At 42.0% G+C, this 22,967-nt stretch overlaps 1 protein-coding gene across 1 annotated transcript; it reads left to right on the top strand.

Annotated features, from left to right (window-relative positions):
- The first annotated feature begins 1,529 nt into the window (after window positions 1–1,529).
- On the top strand, window positions 1,530–22,485 carry upk3b (uroplakin 3b). Its single transcript, XM_063030994.1, has 6 exons — window positions 1,530–1,767; window positions 8,948–9,109; window positions 11,163–11,391; window positions 15,577–15,665; window positions 17,664–17,790; window positions 19,535–22,485. The coding sequence occupies exons 1-6, from the start codon at window positions 1,707–1,709 to the stop codon at window positions 19,656–19,658; spliced, it is 792 nt and encodes a 263-aa protein (XP_062887064.1). The 5' UTR covers window positions 1,530–1,706; the 3' UTR covers window positions 19,659–22,485.
- Window positions 22,486–22,967: the final 482 nt, after the last annotated feature.

The raw sequence follows: 22,967 nt of genomic DNA, 5'->3' as shown, positions 1-22,967 counted from the left end.
CACTTCACTGCTCTCTCCAAGCCACCGGCAGCCATGAAACTGCCAGCCTCATGGTTTAGTGTGTGTTCAGGCTGCACGGATTCCCTCAGGGCATCGTGTCTGATCGAGTACCTCAGATCACATCCTGTTTCTGAACGGCATTCTGTTCTTTTTCGGGAGCTGTAGCCGGCCTCTTGTCAGGTTTTCACCCCCAATTTAATGGGCAGACTGAGAGAGGGAATCAGGAGCTGGAGACCACCCTGCCCTGCTTTGTCTCTTCCAACCTGAAGCTCTCTCACAAGCGAGAGAAAACCTGCTGATGTTGGAAATCAAAGCAACACACACAAAATGCTAGAGGAACTCAGCTGGCCAGGCAGCATCTGTGGAAAAGAGTACAGTCAACATTTCGGGCCAAGACCCTTCATCAGGACACATGAGTATACAGGATGAGAAGGTATATGGGATCCTGACCTTCATTAGATTGAGCATGAAATACAAGAGCAATGAGGTTATAAAACACTTGGGCACGTCTCTGCTAGAGGACTGTATGTAGCTCTGATCACTATTCTATGTTCTGTGTAAACCAGCAACAATATAACAGCACTGGAGAAGGAGCAAAGGAGATCCACCAAGGTGTGGTCTCAGACAGAGCATTTTAGTTATGAGGAAATACTGATTAAGCTAGGTCTGTGCCCCATGGAGTGAAGGAGGTTAACGGGGGACTTGGCTGAACTATATACTATGAGGGATGTAGCTGGGGTAGATGCAGGACTCTTTCACTCTTATCAGAGGAAAAGGAAGGTAGAGGACATAGACTGAGGGTAAAACAGAGGAGGGGAACTGACTGGGACCTTTCTCACCCAGATACAGGTGAGTGCCTGGAGTCCATTGTTAGGGTCAGTAATGGAAGCAGAGTCACTGACTGCATTGAAGAGGTGCCTAGATGAGCATTTGCGTTGCTCAGGCATTGAATGCCTTTGGCTTAGTGTTGGAAGATGGGATTAATAGGGACGGACGTGTCAGACTGCCCCATTCTATATGAATTGATGACTACCCCAATGGGTTGAAAATGCCCCTTTTATTTTGAAAGGATGGCCATTCTGGTAGTGTGATGGATTGAAACTAGCAAGTAGACTAATCAGCCTGGTAGGTAGGGTTCTGGTGGCTCCCAATCTCTCCATCCTGTCCTTGAAGAAAGATGGCAGCCAGATTATGCCTTATTTATTCAATACAGCTAGGTCTTTATGTAGCTACTTACCAGGCAGTACCTTACAAATGAAAAAAAACTATTGGAAGGAGCAGAGTAGGCAGTGGCTGTGAAGGATAGCTGGTAAACACTTTTTGCACTTCCTATTCCAGATTTTCAACATGTTTGGTGGCATTTTGCTTCTGGATAAGGGCAGACCTGATTCAATCAACTTTTTAAGATAACTGATAACTATCAATTACAATAGCGTGAAGCCATAGATACTGCGAACCATAAATAAGACACCAAGCCCTGAACTTTGCGTTGCTCGGGTCCGGACTGACGTAGGTATGGCTTTTGTTTAGGTTAATTGTTGTTAGACCTACCACGCCTTTCGGAAGACGCTACTCATAAACTCGTTCGGCCACAATTTCCAGAGTGAAAAGTATCTGTTCAAACCGCACAGGGGCAGAAAGGATTACCTCAGCAGCGGTGAGCCCAGCAAGCATCTCGACCAGTGAAGGACTCAAGTCCCCAGTCAATGATGAAGTCGCTTACATACCTGGTGTTTCTCTGTGCTATGTGTGGCGCTGGATATGGAGGTAAATAAAGTGTTTTACTTTCCTACAGCGATTCCATTTTAAGGCTCATTTCCAACGAATGGCCAGGCTCAGCTACTCGCTGTTACCCGGGGTGCCGACAGACGTCAAAAATACTTGGGGAATTCCGTTTTGCACTGGTTCCTAGATTGCTATAATTGCAGTGTAAATTTCTGCTGCTAACTAAGGGAGAGAACTTTTCCAGAAAGTTGTATAAGTTGGCAAATTGTTTTCAGGGATTTTTTTTAAATGTTTCAAATCTGAAGTTTCCACATTATCGGTGCAGGTGCATGGGGAAGTACGGGGTTGACGTTTCCCGATTAGAATTTCCAGATTGGTTCGCGTCCACTCGTTTACTTGTGATATTATTGTTATATCTGTTGTATTTTGTGGATGTTAGCCAGCAGGGTTTAGCTGCGGTGCTGTGTAAGGGCATATTTATAATTGCAACTTTAGTATAATTGAAATAAATGTTCTGCTTTCCATGACTTTAAGCCCTTCCGAGTGAATCGGAGACAGGCGTGGTCAGCTGCCGACTTGACTTGTAACGCTCAGTGCAGAATAAAGAGTTGTTCTAGCTTCGTAATTTACCTTCCCTGACCGGCCGGCAGACTGGTTACAGTAAAAGTTCGGTGTAAAGAACTTTCCGGTGGCTGACCAAGGTATCGGTGCGAGGAATCGCGGAGGCAAAATGAAACAGAAATTGTTGAAATAAAATATAAAATGCCAGAAACTCTCAGCAGCATCTGTGGAGAGGTGGAAGAGCTCCCAGTCTACGTTTTCTCTTTTTACTTGAGGAATTATAGATCTCTGATATCAAATATTATTAACTCAGCCACCCCTTAGCCTAAGAACATCCTCTATTGATTGACACCAAACAAGTTAGCTTCCTAGATTCCACCGTGCCAGACCTCATGTTCCACTTCCTTATAGTACAGGTGAAGAAAGTGGCCAATTCTTTATAATTGACTTGTCTTCTGATCTTTTATTGATCCAGTTAGAGTTACTATTCTATAGATTTGCAGAGTATGCCCGCAGGAAAAAGAATCTCAGGGTTGTATGTAATGTCATATGTGCACTCTGATTACAAAATTTACTTTGAACATTAGGTGAGGGAAAATGGAATATTGAAGGAGAGTGAATGAGAGCTAAACTGGTGGTATTGTAAACACAAAATACTCGGCAGATGCTGGGGTCAAAGCAACACTCACAACACGCTGGAGGAACTCAGCAGGTCGGGCAGCATCCGTGGAAACGATCGGTCAACGTTTCGGGCCGGAACCCTTCATCAGGACAAAGGGCTCCGGCCTGAAATGTTGACTGCTCGTTTCCACGGATGCTGCCCGACCTGCTGAGTTCCTCCAGCGTGTTCTGATGGTATTGTGTAAGGTTCTGCAGCAGAAGAGGTGAAATCAGAGCAATATTTCAGCTGAAACCATGACTATAAAGAAAGAATGTTGTGATTCAAAGTCAAGTTCATTTCGCAACAGGATTGATGAGATAGTGCTGGGGGGCAGCAAACGAGTTCATGGCTTAGGATTGTGACGCTGTGAAGTGTGATTGGTATTGGGAGTGGATTTTGGGTGAGGTAGTAGAAGTTTGAACTCCTGAATCAGTCAGGAGAGAGTTTAAAAAGTGATGGGCAATTGTAAAATCCCTTGGATAAATATGTTTGAGTGACCTTCAAGGCAGTTACCTTCATGACTCTGGCTCTTTTATTACTAACTCTTACTCGATCTTGGAAGAAATTTGTGAATTAAAGGGGAACATGTATGGCGGCAGTGCTGACAAATCCTCAGGACTGGTTTGCAGCTTGTGTGAGCAGAGTACTTGTGGTCAGAGGCAAAAGGTTTTAGAAACATAGAAACATAGAAAATAGGTGCAGGAGTAGGCCATTCGGCCCTTCGAGCCTGCACCGCCATTTATTATGATCATGGCTGATCATCCAACTCAGAACCCCGCCCCAGCCTTCCCTCCATACCCCCTGACCCCCGTAGCCACAAGGGCCATATCTAACTCCCTCTTAAATATAGCCAATGAACTGGCCTCAACTGTTTCCTGTGGCAGAGAATTCCACAGATTCACCACTCTCTGTGTGAAGAAGTTTTTCCTAATCTCGGTCCTAAAAGGCTTCCCCTCTATCCTCAAACTGTGACCCCTCGTTCTGGACTTCCCCAACATCGGGAACAATCTTCCTGCATCTAGCCTGTCCAATCCCTTTAGGATCTTGTAGTTTCAATCAGATCCCCCCTCAATCTTCTAAATTCCAACGAGTACAAGCCCAATTCATCCAGTCTTTCTTCATATGAAAGTCCTGCCATCCCAGGAATCAATCTGGTGAACCTTCTTTCTACTCCCTCTATGGCAAAGATGTCTTTCCTCAGATTAGGGGACCAAAACTGCACACAATACTCCAGGTGTGGTCTCACCAAGGCCTTCTACAACTGCAGTAGTACCTCCCTGCTCCTGTACTCGAATCCTCTCGCTATAAATGCCAGCATACCATTCGCCTTTTTCACCGCCTGCTGTACCTGCATGCCCACTTTCAATGACTGGTGTATAATGACACCCAGGTCTCGTTGCACCTCCCCTTTTCCTAATCGGCCACCATTCAGATAATAATCTGTTTTCCTATTTTTGCCACCAAAGTGGATAACTTCACATTTATCCACATTAAATTGCATCTGCCATGAATTTGCCCACTCACCCAACCTATCCAAGTCACCCTGCATCCTCTTAGCATCCTCCTCACTGCTAACACTGCCACCCAGCTTCGTGTCATCCGCAAACTTGGAGATGCTGCATTTAATTCCCTCATCCAAGTCATTAATATATATTTTAAACAACTGGGGTCCCAGCACTGAGCCTTGCGGTACCCCACTAGTCACCGCCTGCCATTCTGAAAAGGTCCCGTTTATTCCCACTCTTTGCTTCCTGTCTGCTAACCAATTCTCCACCCACACCAATACCTTACCCCCAATACCGTGTGCTTTAAGTTTGCACACTAATCTCCTGTGTGGGACCTTGTCAAAAGCCTTTTGAAAATCCAAATATACCACATCCACTGGTTCTCCCCTATCCACTCTACTAGTTACATCCTCAAAAAATTCTATGAGATTCGTCAGACATGATTTTCCTTTCACAAATCCATGCTGACTTTGTCCGATCATTTCACCGCTTTCCAAATGTGCTGTTATCACATCTTTGATAACTGACTCCAGCAGTTTCCCCACCACCAACATTAGACTAACCGGTCTATAATTCTCCGGTTTCTCTCTCCCTCCTTTTTTAAAAAGTGGGGTTACATTAGCCACCCTCCAATCCTCAGGAACTAGTCCAGAATCTAATGAGTTTTGAAAAATTATCACTAATGCATCCACTATTTCTTGGGCTACTTCTTTAAGCACTCTAGGATGCAGACCATCTGGCCCTGGGGATTTATCTGCCTTCAATCCCTTCAATTTACCTAACACCACTTCCCTACTAACATGTATTTCGCTCAGTTCCTCCATCTCACTGGACCCTCTGTCCCTTACTATTTCTGGAAGATTATTTATGTCCTCCTTAGTGAAGACAGAACCAAAGTAAGTTTTGGTGTTGATGAGCAATTATCATTCCTTATGACATCTGGCAGTATTTACAGCTGCAGAATTTAGTAACCAATTGAAGCCTAAATTCTTATGAAATTGGGAGATAGTTTGCATCCATCAACTAGGTATTTAACCATTGGGCCATTGTAGATAGTCAATTGTTTATGGTTGACCAAAACCAGACAAACCATATATGTTTATTTCCCTTATTGAACTCGCGCGTGAGGAAATGTACTACAGTTGTTATAGTACAGATTTTGGTAGCCACAGCTCTGATGAACTCCATATTTCTTCCTTATCTATGGTTTCCCATTTTTCTTTTTCTCCATGTGTGGATTCATTGTAATGTGCCTTTCAGAGCTATAATACATCTCAAAGTGCTATTGAAGGCCCCATAAACAATGGGGATTAATGAACAGACAATTTGTTTCAGCCCATCTGGTTGTGGGGTAAGTGTTGATCAGACAATCCCTCTGCTCTTTATCAAAGTGGTTTTCAGCTGAGAGAGTAGTGGAGCTTTGGGTGGGTATCATCTATGAGTGATCTCACCTCTGGAGCGCTGTGCACTTGGGCCACTTTCTTCACCTGTACACCTGCTTGTTAATGCAAATATCTGATCAGCCAGTCATGTTACAGCTACTCAATGCATCAACTACAGGTCAAGAGGTTCAGTTGTTATTCAGACCAAAGTGTGATCCAAGTGACATTGACCATGGAATGATTGCTGGTGCTGGATAGGGGAGGTTTGAGTATCTCAGAGATTTCTGATCTCCTGGGATTTTCACACACAACAGTCTATAGCGTTTATAGAGAATGGTGCAAAAAAACCATTTAAAAAAAATTCATTGAACGGCAATCCTGTGGGTGAAAATGCCTTGTTAGTGAGAGGGATCAGGGAAAAATGGCTCAAGCTGACAGGAAGGTGACAGCAACTCAATAACCACACATTATAAGTGTGCGTGCAGAAGGGAATCTTTGAGTTTGCAACACATCGAACCTTGAAGTGGACGTTCCCGAACAACAGCAGAAGACCAGGAGCATACACCCAGCAGCCATTTTATTAGGTACAGGAGAGACCAGATAAAATGGCCACTGAGCGAATGTGTTCCGCCCTCTGCTATCTGCTGCTGAATCAACGATGGCAAGTTGGTAAGGCCTCTTCTTTTAAGCCTTGGGTTCAAACCCCATTCAAAAATTGTCATATAATCCAAATTGTCATAAAACTCAATATTGGATTGAGGAAGGGCTGTGTTGGGAGAGCTGAGCAAGGGAAGTGAACCAATTTTCTTGGCAAGTGTGAAAGGTTCTGCAGCCTTGTAGAAGAGCTAAGGATTCCTGCTCTACATGTGTTATTGTACAAGAATTTGTTTCCTTTTTATGTTGCTGAAGCCACCCCTGTAGTAGTTAGGGAATTCCAATGAGCCTTCCATGGTCACCTCCCTTCTGCTTAGCAAACCTTCTCCCAACCCCTGAGTGAGGCTTCCGTGGCAAAATGACCCCACAGCTGGCTCCAATCTGTCTGGCAATTCAGGGTGTTTTATGCCTGAATCCCACAGAAAGTGGGTTAATCCAGACCCCTAGGCTGAATCATCTGACAAAGCTGCCAAGCAGTTTGAATGTGACATCCACAAACATTCAAGATCATACGTTTTGAATAGCTGAGGACACAACACTGCTCGTTTACCATCCCTGCCCACTAATCTCAAAAAGACACATTTATTCGTACATTTGCTTTTTTTTTTCTGCTTTGTAAATACTAATGTGGTATTCCCACATTCTGAGCTTTTATTTTGTGCAGCAACATCTTCCAAACCTTAAGCTGCAGGAACTAAGTCACCCTCTCCCCCCAAAAAAAACTCCCTCATGGTCTTCTGACGGCTAGTTCTGATCAAATATGTCACATTAACTGTTTGCTTTTATTTTATCTACATTTCTGATTACATCCTTAGAAAATTCAATTCGTTTTCATAAAACCATTATGACTCTGCCTTATAATGGATAATGTACTCAGGGGATTAGCTGAATATGTGAGCTGAAAGTTTGCAGAGCTTCCCACCTGTGTAATGAATCCAGGTACATGTCCTAGTGATCTCAACTGAGGAACAAGGTCACTTTGTATCTGCCCTTTGTCTTAAGTCAAGAATAACTGGTAGATCTGGTGCTGCTCCATTCATTTGTATAGTTTTCTTTAAATTGTATTTAAGTTATTAATAGTGCCTTTAAATACTTTACATGTTTAATGCAATTTTGCGAGCTTATTAGTGTTCAAACTTCTTTTGTTATCTCTTTTTAAGATTATTTACATGTTCTTCCTTTTTTTCTAAATGTGTCTCATCATTAGAGACATTAAGAAATGATGGAATGGCCGTTGACATTAAGAAGCCCCTGGGAGGGATTTTGGTTTCTGCTGCTTGGAAGTTGGAATCTTCTTGATCCTAAGATCTTGTTATTCTTTGATTTTAATGCAACCACTGTGAAATCTTTTTAGTTGCTGTTCCCAGAGCCATCACCTTTGTGGGAAGGTCAGGGCAGAAATTCCAGGAGAGTTTTGGAAGCCCCACAGTTGTAAGTGTTAAATGAACCATGAGGCTCATGCAAAGGGTGTATGCAGGGTGTGAACTGGCTCCAGCACAATTTGTCATATTATTGCTTTGCAGTGCCCTTTATAATACATTTCAGCAATTTTCCAATAAGTTAATCGACTTTCAGATCTATGTCTTCTTTTCCTAATTAGTGTTGTTACATTTGTTACCTTTCAATCCACTAGGACTGTTCCAGGATCTGAGGAATTTTGGAAATCACCAACCAATACAAATATTATCCTTCCATATCTTTTAGAACTTGTAAAAATTTTAAGGACTTCCATTGCAGGACATTTATTGGCTTGTAGATCCATCAACTTCTCCTTTACAATTTCCTTATTAATATCAACTGCTTTTTATGTGATTACCTTAGTGTTACCAACTGCCTAGTTTGTCTGGTTTGGTGTTTGTGAGTGTCTTCATTCTAGAACTTAGAACTATGGAAACACTGATACTGTACATAGGTACATGCATTTGTTCCTATGAATAGCAGAATTAATTTCCTCTCTCTTTCCAGGTTTGGTTACTCTTCTTTCTGATCTGTCTTATGTGCATTTGAACCCAATTATTACAATGCTATAGAGTTATGGTTACTATATTGACCTATGAACAACATCCACTTATGAATATCTTTAAAAACAGAACCATTCATCATCCAAGAGTGACCTGCATCAGGAGCGAAAGGGATAAGCAAAAGGGAAACAGGAAAATATGTGCTAGGTGGGAATGCTGAGGTGTTAATTTGGAAAAATGGGTAATCAAATCTGTTTTTGCTGCTACAATATATTAGTTACTTTGAAACTTTCCAACTGCAACTTTCTCAGAGAATGTACTGTAAGGGTATATTTAAATATAGCACTGGAGAGGAAATACGTTTGCTGAGATGATATGCCATTGGGAATTTTAATTTGGTTTAGATGGACTGAGCCTAAAAAACTCACTGACCGCTTTTAGCCTGATAGAATGCATCTGAATATTTAGTATTAAATTAGTTTCTTTTTAAAATTTCAGTTCCAGAGCTGGTAGATTATGTCCCTGAAATATTGCAAGCTCCCATGGAAGGAAAAATCACTCAGACAACAGCTGCGTTTCAACAACCACTCTGTGTATTTGATCAAACTGATCCTTCCTGCACCTTCTGTGAGATTTGGTTGGTTGTCAATAATGCAACAAGTAAGTATCTTGTTGTTAGACCTTATATTTTTTTCTTTAGAAGTGATTATACATTCTGGTTAGTTGTAAGATTTTACTTACAGCTGATGAAAATTCTTCGTAAACTTTACTAGCATTAAGGATCTATGCTTCGCAAGGTATTGGGAAAGGTGTTCACAGGGTTCTGATTCACACTTTAATCCTCACTGTTACAGAATCAAAGGATGACAGAATCTCAGTCCAACTCCACAAAACTTCCGTCTTGAAATGTCATTTTGCAGTTATCCCCCGAATGTTTAAGGCTTGCTTAACCTGAGTTATTTCCACCTGTAGTATTCACCAGTTGTACAAATTACAAATGCACGATTCCAGTAAATCCGACAGTCAGCCAGCACCAGTGTGAGAGCTGAGAATTACAGCCATGGTTCTAATTTTCCAGCCTGTATAAGAAAAACAGTTTGATGCCCAGTTGGTTTGGTGTTAAAAGTTAACTTTGGTGTTCACTGGACAGTGGAGAAATTGTATTTTTGTTGCAGAGTGAGTATTATTTTTGCCATTGGATAACATGTCCATTGTACCTGATTATAGAACTGTGCTACTTGGATTTGTAGTTAGGTCAAGAATTGCATAGAATTCACAGCATTCAGCTCAATTGAGTTAACATTTTTATGACACCATATTGTCTACTTCATCTAAAACACTATCTGCATCTTCTACTGTTCCTTTCTCTCTTGTAGCTTGCCTCTAAGCTCATCCATACTATTCACCTCAACAAATCAATGTAACCAGCTCGAGGGCAAGGAAGTGCTTCCAGAACTCTTATTGACTTATATTTATGGATTCCCCTATATTTGAAAACACTTGTCCGTCTGATCAAATCCATTGTAAAATTTTCAAAATCTCTTTTATGTCATCAATGTTCTTCTATTTTCCTAGAGAATGAGTACATCTCTCATTTCCAGAGGACTAGAATATAAAAGCAAGGATGTAATGCTGAGGCTTTATGAGGTATTGGTCAGACCACATTTGGAGAATTGCGAGCTGTTTTGGTCCCCATATTTGCTGACATTGTAGAGGTCCAGACGATGTTTAGGAGAATGATCCTGGGAATGAAAAGGTTAACATATGAGAAGCATTTGATGGCTCGGGACCTGTACTTGCTGGAGTTTAGAGGAATGGGGGTGGATTGGTGAGATCTTATTGAAATCTACCAAATATTGAAAGGCCTAGATAGAGTGGACGTGGAAAGGATGTTACCTCTTGTTGGGCAGTCTAAGACTAGAGGGCACAGCCTCAGAAAAAGAAGAATGTCCCTTTAGAACAGTGATGAGAAGGAATTTATTTAGAGGTTGATGAATCTGTGGAATTCATTGCCACAGATGGCTGTGGAGGCCAAGTCAACCCAACGGGTATATTTAAAGTATAGGTTCATAGGTTCTTGATTATGAAGGGTGTCAAATGTTAAAGCGAGAAGATAGGAGAATGTCGACTTGATGGGCCAAATAGCCTAATTCAACCTCTGTTTTATGGTCCAAAGGTCTACTGGTTGCATTCCAACAAATGCTTCTCAGACTGTCTACAGAGTTTTACCATCTAGTTTTTCTTGTGGAGACTAAAACTGATCACAATAAATTCAAATGTGATCCAAAGAAGGTTCTAAACATTTAATATGAATCTGCCTGTTTTCCAATTCTACCCCTCTAGAAATAACCCCCCAAAAAATAGATTGGGCAATCCATTAACACTATCAACATCAATTGATAGTGTTAGTTTTTTTTCAATGTGTACTCACAGCTTCTTCTAATTCACTATTCTATTTAGACCATGGGTTCCCAACTTGGGATCCATGGACCCCTTGCTTATTGATATTCCTCCGTGGCATAAAAAAGGTTGGGAACCCCTGATCTAGACCCTGGAATAAATTGCAAATGGTTACTGTGAGTGGAAGAATGTAATGAATAGCAGTGTTTCATATCATAACACCTAGTTGATTTCAGCAGTTCTGATGATAGCTTGCATCCTGAATTTAAGAAGCCTCGAACTGACCGACAATTTTGTTCACTCTCAAACACAGCGAATTTAGGCTTTGACAGGAATAATTCACATGTGAATCCTGCTGATTACATGTCCAAAGATTTTTCGAAGAATGGTTTTTACCTGACCGTAAAGACTACGAGAGATCAGTATCCATGTCCTATGGATATGTTTAATACTACTATGTTCTACGTCATTCGAGTTGGAAATGAAACACCTTGTACTACTGACAACTGCAACAAGCCCTTAGCTACTGGTTCGACTTTCAGGTAAGATACATCATGAAAGAGGTACATCAACCAATTAACACACATCAAAGTTGCTGGTGAACGCAGCAGGCCAGGCAGCATCCGTAGGAAGAGGTGCAGTTGACATTTCAGGCCGAGACCCTTCGTCAGGACTAACTGAAGGAAGAGTGAGTAAGGGATTTGAAAGTTGGAGGGAGAGGTGGAGATCCAAAATGATAGGAGAAGACAGGAGGGGGAGGGATAGAGCCAAGAGCTGGACAGGTGATTGGCAAAGGGGATATGAGAGGATCATGGGACAGGAGGTCCGGGAAGAAAGACAAGGGGGGGGGGACCCAGAGGATGGGCAAGAGGTATGTTCAGAGGGATAGAGGGAGAAAAAGGAGAGTGAGAGAAGGAATGTGTGCATAAAAATAAGTAACAGATGGGGTACGAGGGGGAGGTGGGGCCTTAGCGGAAGTTAGAACAGTGATCATCAACATCAACCAATTGTCGTTTTATAGACCAGTCTAAGTATAAAGGCACCTTATTCTGTTGCAACTTGACATAGCTCAAAAAGAACAATTTGCTGGACATGGAAGCAGATAGTAATTGGCATTAGAGTGGTTAATCCAAGGTCCTAGACTTTTGATCTGGAACAATGTTGACCATGAAACTTCTGAATGGGTTGACTGTTAACTTCATCTGAAATGGTCTTGTGATCCAAGGCCATATTGGAATTGGTTTATTATTGCCCCGTGTATTGAGGTACAGTGAAAACCTTGTGCAGTGTACTTTATACTTATTGTTGCCAAACAATTGATACTAGGATGTACAATCATCACAGTGATATTTGATTCTGCACTTCCCACTCCCTGGATTACAAATCAATAGTAAATATTAAAAATTTAAATTATAAATCATAAATAGAAAACAGAAAAATGGAAAGTAAGGTAGTGCAAAATAACTGAGAGGCAGGTCCGGATATTTGGAGGGTACGGCCCAGATCCGGGTCAGGATCCATTCAGCAGTTTTATCACAGTTGGAAAGAAGCTGTTCTCAAATCTGGCCGTACGAGTCTTCAAGCTCCTGAGCCTTCTCCCGGAGGGAAGAGGAACGAAAAGTGTGTTGGCTGTGTGGGTCGTAAGAATTGTGGAATGTAAGGACTGCTCACAAATTTAAAACCATTAGTGCATTGAGGGGGTACAGTTAAACCAATGCAGAATAAAATGCAGCAATTACAGAGAAACTGAAATGCAGGTAGACAGTGAGGTAAAAGATCATAATGAGGTAGATTGTGAGGTCAAGAGTCTATCTTATCATACGAGAGGACCACATACATCAATAGGTTAGTTAAGGATAAAAACTTTTCTTCCCTTAAGAATATAAATGATCTGGCTGTGTGTTTATAGCAATCCACTAGTTTTGTAAAATCATGGAATTTCTTTTAAGAGTTACAAGCTATTCAGTTAAGGGGGGAATTCAGGGATACACAGTAAGTGCTGATTTTAATGGTGAAATCCATATATCATGAGTGGATATATTTAAAAAATGGTCTCAGCTATTGGACAAAGTGTTGCATCAACTTTGAACTTGAAACGATCTTGGTAATTTTGATGACCACAAACCTAAGCAAAACGGGCGAGGTTTATTTCATTTGACAAAACCTTGAGAAATCTTGCAGTCACAGGAAGGTGGTCTGGGGAGAGTGGTGAAATAAGTTGGGGGAGGAGGGGCAAGATGCATTGGGATTTTACAGTTCAGCGTTCAGTGCCTTGTCTCAATTTTGTGCAGGTGTGTTTGGCATCTACCAGCAATGAAGCCAGGTAACTCTGTGGTCAATTCTAGTGCCTTGTAGGGTCTACAGCACGAAACATTCCAGCTGCATATCCTCCCGAAATGAACAGTTGCTGATTGAACAAACAAATGGGGCTGATTGCACTGTAAGCCCAGGACCTGCGGTTTCTGGTTAAAGTCTGCTGCTTGCTAGAGAATCTACTTATGTTGGGGAAAAGCACTGCAGATGCTGGAAATCCGAGACAAAACCATGGTGTGCTGGAAATGCTCAGCAGGTCTGGCAGCATCAGTGAGGAGAGAAACTTGAGTTGACATTTCCGGTCAGGGATCCATCATCAGAACAGGAAAAGTAAGGAAACAGATTTGTTTTAAGTAACAATGGAGGGACAAGGGTAGAGAGGATATCTGTGATGACGTGAAGACTAATTGTAAGCCAATAGTTTAAAAGCCAACAGTGGAACAAATGTTACAGAGGCAACATGAAATGGAGCAAATCGGTGGAAAAAAAATGTACTCACCATGTGAAATACAGAAGAACTTACTTAAAATTGTTTAACTCCCTATTAAGTCTAAGGGTTTCATTGCGCCCGGTTAAAGATGAGGTACTTTTATATAGGTTTATACTGGGCATCATTGGAGCAATATAGGATGCTTAAGATAGAGAGGACAGAACGAGAGTGGGACGGAGAATTAATGTGACCCAACACCGGAAGCTTGGGGTCACTTGGCAGATTGAATAGAGATGTTCTACAATCATCCAATCTGCATTTGGCTTCTCCAGTGCACAGGAGATCACATTAGGAGCACTGAATGCAGAACACAAGATTCGGAGAAGTGTAAGTGAATTGCTGCTTCACCAGCAAGGACTGTTTTATGTTCACAAAAGTGGGGAGGGAAGAGGGGCAGCTTGAGAAAGTGCTAAGGTAGAGTGAGGGCTAGGCGGAGATGGAAGAGTGAACCAAGGAGGTGCAGAAGGAGGAAGATGTGGAGGCTGGAAGAGGAGAAGAGTGGAGTGCAAGATGAATTTGGTGGCACAATCCAATTTGAAACTGGTGGAAATTACAGACAAAAATCTGGTGGCATGCTAGAGGAGGAGGGGAATCCTATCCTACCTTGGCTGGGAGGGGTGGTACTCTGAGATTCCTTTCAACTGTGGCGGGGGAAAGGTCCTGGTTAAGGGAAAAGGAAGACATCTCAGAGGTACTGGTTACTGAATCAGGTACAAAGTGGGGAGGAGTTGGGAGAATAAAATGGCGTCCTTACAGGATGTAGGCTGAGAGGTGGTGTGCTGAGATAGCTATGGATTAACGGTGGATATTGGTAGCTACCCTATTCCCCTGAGACTGAGATGCCAAGAACGGGAAGGAAGGAGTCAAATATGGATCTTGTGACTGTCAGGGCAAGTTGGAAACTAGTAGGAAAGTAAATTAAATTCTTGATTTTACATGATTGCAAGAATCAGTCGTCAATAAGCCAGAACAACTGAGGAAGGAGGGTAATGAAAACAGAAGCTAGGACTGTTCCACATATACAGCAAAGGGAAGGGCATATATTGGGTCCATAGGAATGCCCAAAGCTATACCTTTGATCGGAAGGAGTGAGTGGACTTGAAGGTGGTTGTACAGGTTCAACCAGGTGAAGGAGGGGACTTGTTCAGCCTCTGTTCAGGGAAGAAGCAGGGGGGCCTCAGACTAATCTGATTGGGGTTGACCGTGTGGATGGATTGTACGATTGTAAAGTGAACCTGTTGGGAACAAGAATCTGGAAATGGTGTAGGCATCAGAAACATTGTGAATGTAAGGACAATTATAGTAAGTCCTGTAAGTTCTATGGGTGAGAGCATTATGAAATGATGGGTCCACCAGGAAAATCCTGATTGTGATTCCAGGGAAGAGCCAGAAGACAGATGCATAGCATGAGGCTGGGGACTGTAGAGGGATGATCCCCTGAAGGAATGAGGTTGGTAGGTGTCTGGGAGTCAATCGCCTGATGTTCTGTGGTGGGGTTATGCTGCAGTGGGAGATAGGAGATGTCCAAGAGCTGACGTTCTTAACATTTCAGGTAAACCCTTTTTTTTTTCAACACCTGTGGCAGTAACTCTTCATTTCTATTTTACACTTCAGGTTTCATTTTCTCCCAAATGCTGTTTTTTTTTAAAGTAATTATCACCTTGACAACTTTGGTCTGCACCTCGTTCCAAACGTTCCCTCTCTCCCTCCAGCCCTCACCCTCTCTGTACCTTTAAACAAGCTTGTCTACTCTTTTTTTTCCAATTCTGAAAAAGGATCCTTGACTGGAAACCTCTCTCCATAGATGCTGCCTGACCTACTGAATACTATTAGCATCCTAGACTTTGCAGCTGATTAGATTAACCACGTTGTGGTGTGGAGGCCAAATTCAATACTAATTTTTAATTTTTCTTCTTGTTTTCAGAGTGCGTTATATTTTGAGGCATCCATTTAGAAGCACGGACAATGTTGTTGCAATGACAAAGTGGTCCGCCAGTATCAAGCTCCTGGATGGTAAGTGTTAATGACCTTGCAGAGACTGATTATATTTGTACACCAATACTACTGATTGTATAGCTGGAATAGGGAGTCAAGAAGTTAAATGTCACTTGGGCACTGAGGCTCCCAAATAAACCCTGATATTGACCCATATGCAAAACGGTGGTATTGTGGCTAGTAGAACGCGTTACAGTACAGGAGACCTGGGGTCAATTCCCGCCGCTGTCCGTAAGGCGTTTGTACGTTCTCTCTGTGCACAAAAGTGTACCGGTTGGTAGGTTAATTGGTCATTATTAATTGTCCCGTGAATAGGCGAGGATTAAATCGGGGGATTGCTATGTGGTACGGCTCTAAGAGACAGAGGGGCCTATTCCGCAATGTATCTTAATAAATACAATAAATCATGTCCACTTCACGGATTCTCTGCAGTTGAGTATCTTTGTTGGAAGTTTTTTGTCCACTAGAGAAGCCAGGGGAGGCCCTTAGTGTGTCTCCAGCCTCTGTACAGACAACACTGGAGTCACAGCGTCAGAGGGCCATACAGCACAAAAACAGATCCTTCAGCCCATTACCTCTGTTACACCCTTCCACATCCTCTCATTTGCCTGGAATAGGTCCGTATCCTTCTATGCCTTGCCAATTGAAGTGTCTTTCTAAAAGCCTCTAGGCATCAGATTCCACCACCTCCTCTGGGAACGTGTTTCAAATAGCATTTACCCTCTGTTTTTTAAAAAAAAAACTTGCCCCCACCAGATCCCCACTGAAATTCCTTCCTCTCACCTTAAACCTGTGCTCTCTTACCTGTAATTCCCCTGCCATGGGAAAAAGATTTTTACTACCCCATGCCCCTCTTGATCTCAAAAATTGTTGGTGAATGCAGCAGGCCAGGCAGCATCTCTAGGAAGAGGTACAGTCGATGTTTCGGGCCAGGAGCCTTTGTCAGGACTAACTGAAAGAAGAGACAGTAAGAGATTTGAAAGGGGGAGGGGGAGGGGGAGATCCAAAATGATAGGAGAAGACAGGAGGGGGAGGGATGGAGCCAAGAGCTGGACAGGTGATTGGCAAAAGGGATATGAGGCTGGAGAAGGGAGAGGATCGTGGGACGGGAGGCCTAGGGAGAAAGAAAGGGGGAGGGCAGCCTCTTCTTTCAGTTAGTCCTGACGAAGGGTCTCAACCCAAAACATCAACTGTACCTCTTCCTATAGACACTGCCTAGCCTGCTGCGTTCACCAGCAATTTTTGTGTGTGTTGCTTGAATTTCCAGCATCTGCAGATTTCCTCGTGTTTGTCCCTCTTGATCCCATGTACTTCTACCAGGTCACCTCTCAGCCTCCTTCACTCCAGGCAAAACAAGTCCAGCCTCTCCCCCTCTCCCCCTCTCCCCCTCTCCCTGAAACATGCTGGCGAATCTACAATGCACACTCTCCAGTGAAATCAGATCCTAAAGACTAGAATCAGACTTGGGTCACCGGAGTTGTGAAGCAGCTGTACTAAATACTGCACTTTCCTGCTGGCGTCAGTAGAAACTTGCAGAAAGTTAGTCACAACACTGAGAAGCTCCAAGCAATCTTGTTGACAGGGTACATTTCTTATCCATGGATCTGTTACAAATTCCAATGCAGAAACCATTGATTTCCAGTGCTGGAATCTCTTCTGTAGTTCCACTTTCTCCTGAAAAACTTCTTGTATTTCCCTTTCAAAAAGTATCCCTGTTCTTTTTAAATGACATTTTAGATGAAACCTCTATAGCCGCAAGTTGAGATCAGTTTGGAAAATGTCTGATGTTGTCTTCACTGTATGCAAAATATACAAAAAAAAATCCTGGAAACATTTGGAATAAAAACAGAAAGGGTTCATCAGCTTCTGTACAAGGGCTTGCCAGGTTCTTGTTTTCTCAAACTAATTGTATCGTCATCCAGTTGCTATTTCTGCTTTGTGTTTGACATTTGTGGGAGAGGTGGAAGTGGATGCCAAGTATTTTTTTTAAACTTTAGTCTTGTTTTTCACCTTCAGCTGTGGATTACAATAACCTCAACACCTCGACAAGGCGCAGTGGAGGCATGGTTGTCATAACAACCATACTCTCTATCCTGCTGTTTTTGCTGCTGTTATTGTTTATCACTTTGCTCGCCATGGCTTGGTAAGTTAAACTTTCTGGGGCTTCAGTCATGCTCTTGAAATGGGAGGTTTTGGCAGCTACAGGGCTCTAGAAACATCAGGTTCTTTTCTACAGAAGATAATCTGCCTTCCCTCCCCAACCCAATCCTACCTCACTACTTCCCCTGAAAGGAGGAGCTTTTATTACCTTCACCTCAGGTGTTGGCAGCTTCTTCAGGAGTTTAGTCAATGTGCTCCCACCCTTGTACCATCCCACGCTAAATTAACTGCAAACTGGCTTCTCCACTCCAGAGCTCTCATTAGATTAGATTAGATTCAACTTTATTGTCATTGTGCCGAGTACAGATACAAAGCCAATGAAATGCATTTAGCATCTGACCAGAAATGCAAAGAATAGTGTTATTTACAAAATAATTGTGAACAAAAAGATGCTACAGCACACAAATATAAAAGTACTGAGACAGTAAAGTACGGATGCAATACTGCTTAGCGCTGTGATGAGAGGTTCAGCAGGGTCAGTCTCAAGGAAGAAGCTCTTCCTGTGCCTGCTGGTGCGGGAGCGGAGGCTCCTGTAGCGCCTATCGGATGGGAGGAGAGTAAAAAGTCCATGGTTAGGGTGAGATGCATCCCTGATAATGCTTTTCACCCTGCCCAGGCAGCGTTTATGGTAGATGTTCTCAATGGTGGGCAATTAGGTGCCGATAGCCTTGCAGGAGATTATAGACCTAAAGCAATACTCTCTCCACTGGCAAGAAAAAATCTGCAGATGCTGGAAATCCTTCGTTCTGCCAGAGGGTCTCGGCCAGAAACGTCGACTGTTACTCTTTTCCGTAGATGCTGCCTGGCCTGCCGAGTTCCTCCAACATTTTGTGCGTGTTGCTCTCTCCACTGGCGCACCTGTGAGGCTGAGTGGTTCCAGCACACCCGGTCATTACTTCAGATTTTCACTAGTATTACGCTTCTGAATCATTTTTTCCCTACTTACACCTATATTTTTGTAATTGATGAGAAATGATAGTTCCGAAAAATCAAATAAACATCAATAGTTTTGCAAGCTCTTAGGATTCTTTTCATGGGTTTGCTTGTAATAGTGCCCTGCCTTAATTTCCCAAGGATTTTAAGGCAACCCTGGAGGTCCATTTTCACTGAGATTGTATCACATACATAACCAATTAACAGCAGTAGGTTGAGTACAATTCCTTGTCACAGACACCGTTGAGCTACTCACTGCATAGTTCCCTCACAAATCCCTCCAAACTCAGTCAGCTAATGCGTTGCCATGCGTAAAACTGAGGGGCAGAGACTGGAACTAAAAACAGAAAATGCTGGAAGGACTCAGCTGGTCAGGCAGCATCTGCGGAAAGAGGAACAGAGTTAAAGTTTCCGTTTGAAGATCCTGCGTCAGAACTGGGTGCTAGAGAGCAAAGCTTTTCCAAAATCCACCTGTCATCACGTTGGGGTGACAATGGAATCTGCTGTGAAGTGTCACACCGCTTCCCCTCAAGTGAAAGGGCAAAGGATCTCTTGCCAAATATACCTGAGATTACACATGGCCACTCAACTACACACAAAGCGGTTACTTAGTTTAAGTATTTGCAATCTGGGACATTGGTGGGAGTGCAACATCTTAAGAAAGAATTTAAAAAAAGATAAAATTAGCCTAACTTATTTTTCTCAGATGATGGTTTCATATTCACTTCATTTAATCTGTTCCACATTATGTATCAATAGATATTGACTTTTGTACATTTTCCTTTACATTACAGTTGCAGACGTTCCACCTCAAGCAACTTCTCTGAACCTATAACCACATTTGGCTCCCTTCGCCGATACAACACCCACAGCTTGCAAAACAAAGGAAACATCATCACCGCAAAAGGGAACTTCTAAAGCAATGAGAACGATGCTAATACTGACTATATCTACATGAATCCAGCAGCCTTCCTCTCCCTGAGAACCTCACCCACTCTCTGATCACACAGCAGAATATCCCAGGTAACTTTGCTGTGCTGGTGTTTGGAACAATGAAGTGTCCCACATGCTGATGATCCAGACGTTAACTGTGGATAATCCCATGGTCAGTTTCTCTCCCTTTTAGATAACAGAGGTCTCCTTTCTCAACGTGAAAATATGCATGCAAAGTGATAGAAAAATGTTTTGTATTTAAGTTGACGAATGACTGTTTTAAACCTCCTACACTTGTACACTCCAGCACTGCCTGATACGCTGGCTGCACACATCATCCTAAACCTTACAGCAAAGGGAAACCTTTCTACTGTTATAGAATCTATATGAAGCCTATTTTGTCCCAAAGATTCAAAAAAAGTTTGATTTAATGTATTACTATTGCCTGATCTGACATTGGTTCACAGAGCAATAACGTCGCTGCCCAGTTCTTGGCCTTTCAGAATCAGGTTTATTATCACCAGCGTGTGTCATCAATTTGTTACTTAGCAGCAGCAGTTCAATGTAATACATAAGATAGAAGTAGAAAAAAAAGTAAGTAAATAAATTACAGTATATGCATATTGAGTAGATTAAAAATCGTGCATAAACAGAAATAATATATATTTAAAAAAGTGAGGTAGAGTTCATGGGTTCAATGTCCATTTGGGAAATGGATAGCAGAGGGGAAGAAGCTGTTCCTGAATCGCTGTTCCATTAAGGTATTCCTGTGTACTTGGGCATCTGCCTTTCCTTATCCAACAGTTGGCCAGCGTGTTTCTGATAAGCCTTCCACTTCATCCAGTGCCTGTTATCCGGATCGCTGTGCCAAGGAATGGGTTCAGTTCCATTAGAGTTTTCTTGTGGATTGGGAACTCATTGCAGTCCAATAGATGAACTTCTACTTTCTCGTTGCTGCCTGACTCTCAATTTTATTAAATATTTTCTAAGCAATTGACACTCTTTTCCACTATGAAGCTCTTTGATCAGTATGCTGCTAGGTCAAAGTAATGTTGTATCAATCGCACACTGGACTTTCCACTTCCATCACGTAACTGAGTTAGTATTGAGATGAAAGCACAACTGCTTAGCCTAATCACACACAACTTTGTGCTAGAATATGCTAGAATGGAGAACTGACCATATCTCTAAATTTCCAGATGGAAATTTTTCCCCAGTGCCAAGGAGACTCTTAAAACTTGGAGAATTTTGATCATTTTTTCTTTTCACTGCAAGCAAGGCACTACATGAATAAAGAAAGATTCAAAACCAAGTGGATATTGTGGAGATTTGTTTGAGAATCTTTCAGATCGGAAGAGACTAAGAGTGAAATGTATGGCAGGTGAGAGGCATTTCTCATTTCACAGCCTCGCCTTTGCTACCTAATGTCAATGAACCTATGAATGATACTATTATGTGAGAATAGGTTAAGGCGCGTAACTCCATACGTTTCAATCAAGAGCACATTATTAATCTGGCACCATCTCTATCTGGATTTTTATAGATGGGTCTAGCAAGCTAATGACTTCAAGAATTCAAACCTTTCTAATTGTGATTGGATATCCAAAGAGTTCTAAACATAATACACCCAGCATTACATTCACGGTGTTATTATAGTTGTTGAAGATGATGTGCTAACACACAGAGTATTAAGCATTCACTGTTTTCCCATAAGGTAGATTGAGTTAGCTATGCCACCCAGAAAGGAGAGATAATCCAGCCCAGCTTCTTCCTACAGTGAAGCAGCAAATGTCTGCAGCTTAGACACCTTTACTTCAAGAGCAGTAGAGGACAGGGAAAAGGCAGATAAATCAACTCTTGTTCAGGTGATATTTATGAGGTCAAGGTAGAAAGCCCAGAGAGGAGAAACTGCAGAAAAAATAGAATGAATGTTGAAGTATTGAACAGAAAAGACGTGGGAATGCTGAATAGTTGGTTTGCATTGAGAAGCACTATATTCAGGTGTACTGAGGATCCAAAGAGTAAACTTTGGAACACCAGAGTGTACAATTACATGCCTTGTGACATTTCAGACAATCCACCCTTCAGTGGTTTTGTGAAGAGCATTACCACCCTTGGGACAAGAGTAGGAAAATCCCCAAAAACTGCAGATTTTGGAATCACTGGAATCTTCCTCAAGACCGGGATATGTTACAAGTGGGTAGAGGTATGGTGACCTGAGGAACCAAATGTGCACCCAGGAAGGGACATGGAGAAACATGCCTAAAGGTTAAACATGATGTTAGCAGCAGGTAAAGGCGAAACTGTTGAGGTTTATCAGAGGCTCAATAGAGACAGAGAGAATGCATGGACTGCAGAATGATAGACATGACTATTGGCTGAAGTGGAAAGCTGTAGTGGTACAGAAGTCTGCTGAACGAAATTGTTGTTAATATAACATTGATTAGAATTGCAACACTATAGGAGTTTCTGAAACACAATATGACTTGTGACTTTGAGAGCGCTTTGAACACAAATACAGGGAAGTTGCTGCCTGCTGGCAGTATCACAGTTCTTCCTGAAGCTAACAACATTTAAAAAAAATAGATTTGTTCTGTGAGCTTGTACAATACAGCAACAATGGAAGATCCCAATCTCAGATATGTGGCAGATTGATGTGCTAAGAAAACCTGCCCAGTTCTATAAAGTAACATTTATTCTGCATGATATTTTATGAAATACTTTTGTATATTATTATGTTACCAGGATTCTTTTGTTCATTCTTAACACTGGGGGGGGGGGTATTGTATATGTAAAATGTAAACTAATTTCTAATCTAAAATAATAAAAGAACAGCTTAAAATTATGTGTGAATATTATCTTTGAACTATAATAAAGGAAGCACTTCGCAATAATTTTGCCTAACAACCCACACATTGTAAGGGAATGTGTTTCCCAATTTGACTTGCTCTTGTGTTGTTGATATTACTCTGATGAACCAGTTGAATATGGGCTTGGAGTTTCATTAATTGGCCTCTTGTTATCAATCACTCCCACCCAACATCTGACTCATGACCATTCCAATTACAAGCAGAACAATGCTTCATTATATATTGTAACAATAGAAGTCTTGACTGACAATCTTTGAACTATGTTTGTTGTACAACTAATATGAAAAAAACATTCAAAATATTTTTTTCCCTGTTGACCCAATTTATTTTAGAGGGTTCTTATTGCAAACGTCCCTGAGCTCCCAGACTCCATATAACCCTAGAGGGATGACAGAAATGAGAAAGTGGCAATGCTAGATTTTCA

The sequence above is a fragment of the Mobula hypostoma genome, chromosome 23 (assembly GCF_963921235.1).
Source record: "Mobula hypostoma chromosome 23, sMobHyp1.1, whole genome shotgun sequence".
In the NCBI taxonomy this organism is placed as follows: domain Eukaryota; kingdom Metazoa; phylum Chordata; class Chondrichthyes; order Myliobatiformes; family Myliobatidae; genus Mobula; species Mobula hypostoma.
This window is presented reverse-complemented; position numbering and strand designations above follow the sequence as displayed.